General features: G+C 39.7%; 1 protein-coding gene across 1 annotated transcript; it reads right to left on the reverse strand.

Moving 5' to 3' along the window:
- Window positions 1–298: 298 nt before the first annotated feature.
- gpr34l (G protein-coupled receptor 34 like) lies at window positions 299–3135 on the reverse strand. The gene is made up of 2 exons (XM_020466014.2): window positions 3006–3135; window positions 299–2754 (listed from the first exon to the last, which is right to left on the reverse strand). Exon 2 carries the CDS (start codon window positions 2665–2667, stop codon window positions 1669–1671), a length of 999 nt encoding a protein of 332 aa, XP_020321603.1. The 5' UTR covers window positions 2668–2754; window positions 3006–3135; the 3' UTR covers window positions 299–1668.
- Window positions 3136–3509: the final 374 nt, after the last annotated feature.

The raw sequence follows: 3509 nt of genomic DNA on the forward strand, positions 1-3509 counted from the left end.
GGGGAGAACAAGTATTTGATACACTGCTGATTTTGCAGGTTTTCCTACTTACAAAGCATGTAGAGGACTGTAATTTTTTATCATAGGTACACTTCAACTGTGAGAGATGGAATCTAAAACAAAAATCCAGAAAATAACATTGTATGATTTTTAAGTAATTAATTTGCATTTTAATCTGCAAAATCAGAAGTGTATCAAATACTTGTTCTCCCCACTGTATATAGCCATTTTCAGGACTGTTGGTAAATTAGCTTTTATTGTTTAAAGAAATTCTGAAAGAGATCGGTGTGTTTTTTTCCCTATCCAGTCATTACATGGGGTTGTTCAATGACAGATATGGTTTTGTTTTAAATCTGTCACTTGATGGTTCCATTTCAGTGAGACAACTAATCATAATAGAAAAATGTCCACCTCACTGTCAGAGAAATAAGTAGTACTGCTAGGTTTTACACAGTAACAAATATGAACTTTTTTAAATAAATATACAAATTATACATTTGTGCCATCAACATTAAAATGATGAAATACAATACTATGAGATCTGTATGTAAACGTTTATTTTTCCTTCTCTTTTCCCACTAGCACTGACTTTGATGATAAATATTTGTTGAGGGAAAATGTACTTGATACGAATGTGATGTGTTGTTGTCTCACCTAGCTGTCTTAAGATAAATGCCGTCATTGTAAGTCGCTTTGGAGAAGAGCATCTGCTAAATTACTAGAATGTAAATGAAATGTTAGTCATTTAGCTCTTATCCAGAGCGACTTACAGTGAATGCATTCATCTTAAGATAGCTAGATGAGACAACCACATATCACAATCAAATATACATGATACATACATTCCATTACAGCTAAACAATGGATTTATAGCGTTTTAGGAGAATAAAAAAGGTTTTCATACATCCAAAAGAAATCAGAGAAGGATAATATTTTACACAGACATGAAGGTACACCTAAGCAATCCTTCTGATGAAAAACACCAACGTGAGAAATTGGTGAATATAGAGTTTTGGAAAGAAACTCTTCAAATGAAAGCAACGTTGGTGAACTTAACTAATGCAATTGTAAAAGACAAATACCTTCCTATCGTGTGAAAATATAAATGTACTGATCCCATGTCAGAAAAAAACATTATTTTAAAAAGCACACAAGACTGACACAAGCCTTTGTCAGTGTACTTCATTTAATGAATACATTTTCCGACAGCATAGGGTGGGAAAATCATGGGGTGAGTATGTAGGTCATTTACATGAAATGAAACAGCATACTCATCTTGGGGAATCCTTGTGCGTAAGACATTTAAAAGGTCATGTTGTATATTGCCCTTTTAACCATGAGAACATAAGGTCACCCTCCATAAGTGTGAGTAACATACTCAAACAAAAAAGATTGCACAAATTCTCATTAAAAAAAATAACATTCTTACTGGACCAAAAATTATACAAAGTCCAGTAAGAACTTGATAACAAGAGTTCATATTTATATATATATCTATATATTTCATAATGTACATTCAAGAATATCCTTCTATTCTTATTTTATAGTCAATAGTATTAACAGTATTAACGCCTATTATACATGATCTTTTTCAGTTAATCCAACTTGTCCATTATCCAAATTAATTTGTGCAAAATGTTAAAACTCCCTGCCTTAGATACTGTAGCTCTATATCTCTGTAATAGATCGGTTAATACTGATGCGTCTGCGGTTAACAGCGTACATGGTCTTGAACTGCCCCTGCAGGGCACAGAGGATGGTCCTCCTGTAGGTACAGGACATTAAGTAGTAGATGATGGGGTCCAGACAGCTGTTGAGGGCAGACAGGAGCAAAGTGAGCTCGTTGAGGACGTGGAGAATCTGCTTACTGCCCAGGGCCTGGATCACATCCATTTGGGCCAGCACGTAGGGCACTCTCACCAGGTGGTATGGCAGGAAGCAGAGTGTGAAGATTACCGGCACAACAAAGGTCTTCAGGATCACCCTGCTCTTCCTCTGCTGGGCCTTGGGGTCCCGGTTGCCTAAAGACATGTTTCTCAGCTTGGTGGTTATCCGAGCATAGAAGCAGATAAAGAGGAGGAAGATAGCATAAAAGAAGGCCACCACGGTGAGGTTGGCCATGCCCCCCAGGAGTCCTTTGTGGTGGAAGTGGAAGCAGATCCTATCACAGGGGCGCTCCTTGTCTTTCCTTAGGGAAAAAAGAGACATGGCCAGGACAAGACCTGCCCACACGGAGAAGGACGCCCGGTGGCTCCACCGCACCTTGTGGATTCTCAGGACCCACACAGGCTTGATGATCTTCAGGTAGCGATCCAGACTGATCAGGCTGAGGAACAGGATGCTGGCATACATGTTGACGTAGAAGAAGACGCCCAGTACCTTGCAGAGGTAAAAGGGGCCCGGGCTGTTGTGGTAGTAGACCCGCAGGGGAAGACACATCACCAGCAGGAAGTCAGCCATGGCCAGGTGGTTCATGTACACAGCCATGGACGAGTCAGAGTGTTTCCTCAGGAAGAACACAAATATGGTCATGATGTTGCTGACCAGGCCGAAGAAGCAGATTATTGAGTAGAGAATTGGTAAGGCAGGAGAGAGGATGCTGTCATGGACCTCACAGGAGGTGCCGTTCACATCAAGCCGACTGGAGTTGTCTCCTAGGTGCCTCATCGTCCCACTAACAGGGTGGTATTCAATCTAGTCCCACTGGCCGAGACACAAGCTGAATCACATGGACGACGCACTCTGATCAATCACCTAAAGAAAGGCAAAGGTGTAACTAAAACCCATGCATTTCAAGGACAGCATTTTATAAACACCATGCATACGTGGATTTTCTTTCAATGGAAGGAAACAAATGTCGATCAAATCATTTGATCAAATCAAATCAAATGTTAAAAGTGATGAAAGTTGCAATATTTGTAAAATAAATTCTGTGTTGATTGAAGTCTGAAATAAACTACTATCAAGCCATATTGTTACAACAGGAAATTTAAGTGAGAACTTACCTGGGTAGCTGCTCTGCCCTCCGCTCCGCTCCACTCTCAGTCTCAGACTGAAATGAATTAGTTCCTGTCCATGAGCAGTGCTTTCGACAAAACTAAGTCCCATCAAGGAAATACTGAAGTGAGTCAACCATCAAATATCCCCTGTCGCGGTAGCTTCTGTGACTTCCTCTATCGCACAGCTTTCAGCAAAGGGAAAATGACACAAATGTTTCTGAGTGCCCTGCCTTGACGTTGACATAGCTAGATGTGGAGGATTAATACTTGAAGAAAAAACAACATTGTCTTGACATCATTGTTTTGGGGACAATAAGAGGTTATGATTTTCTGCTCCTGGGTCTACGGAGTACAATCATTTTGCAGCAGATTCCTTTGCTTGTCATATGTGAATATGATTATTAAATAATATTACACATTATTGGAATACAGGTCATGTTTCACCAAGGGAAATACTACATTTACAGAAGTATGACAAGGTACAACGATTTACCATAATCAATGTACCTC

The sequence above is a fragment of the Oncorhynchus kisutch genome, linkage group LG29 (assembly GCF_002021735.2).
Source record: "Oncorhynchus kisutch isolate 150728-3 linkage group LG29, Okis_V2, whole genome shotgun sequence".
In the NCBI taxonomy this organism is placed as follows: Eukaryota; Metazoa; Chordata; class Actinopteri; order Salmoniformes; family Salmonidae; genus Oncorhynchus; species Oncorhynchus kisutch.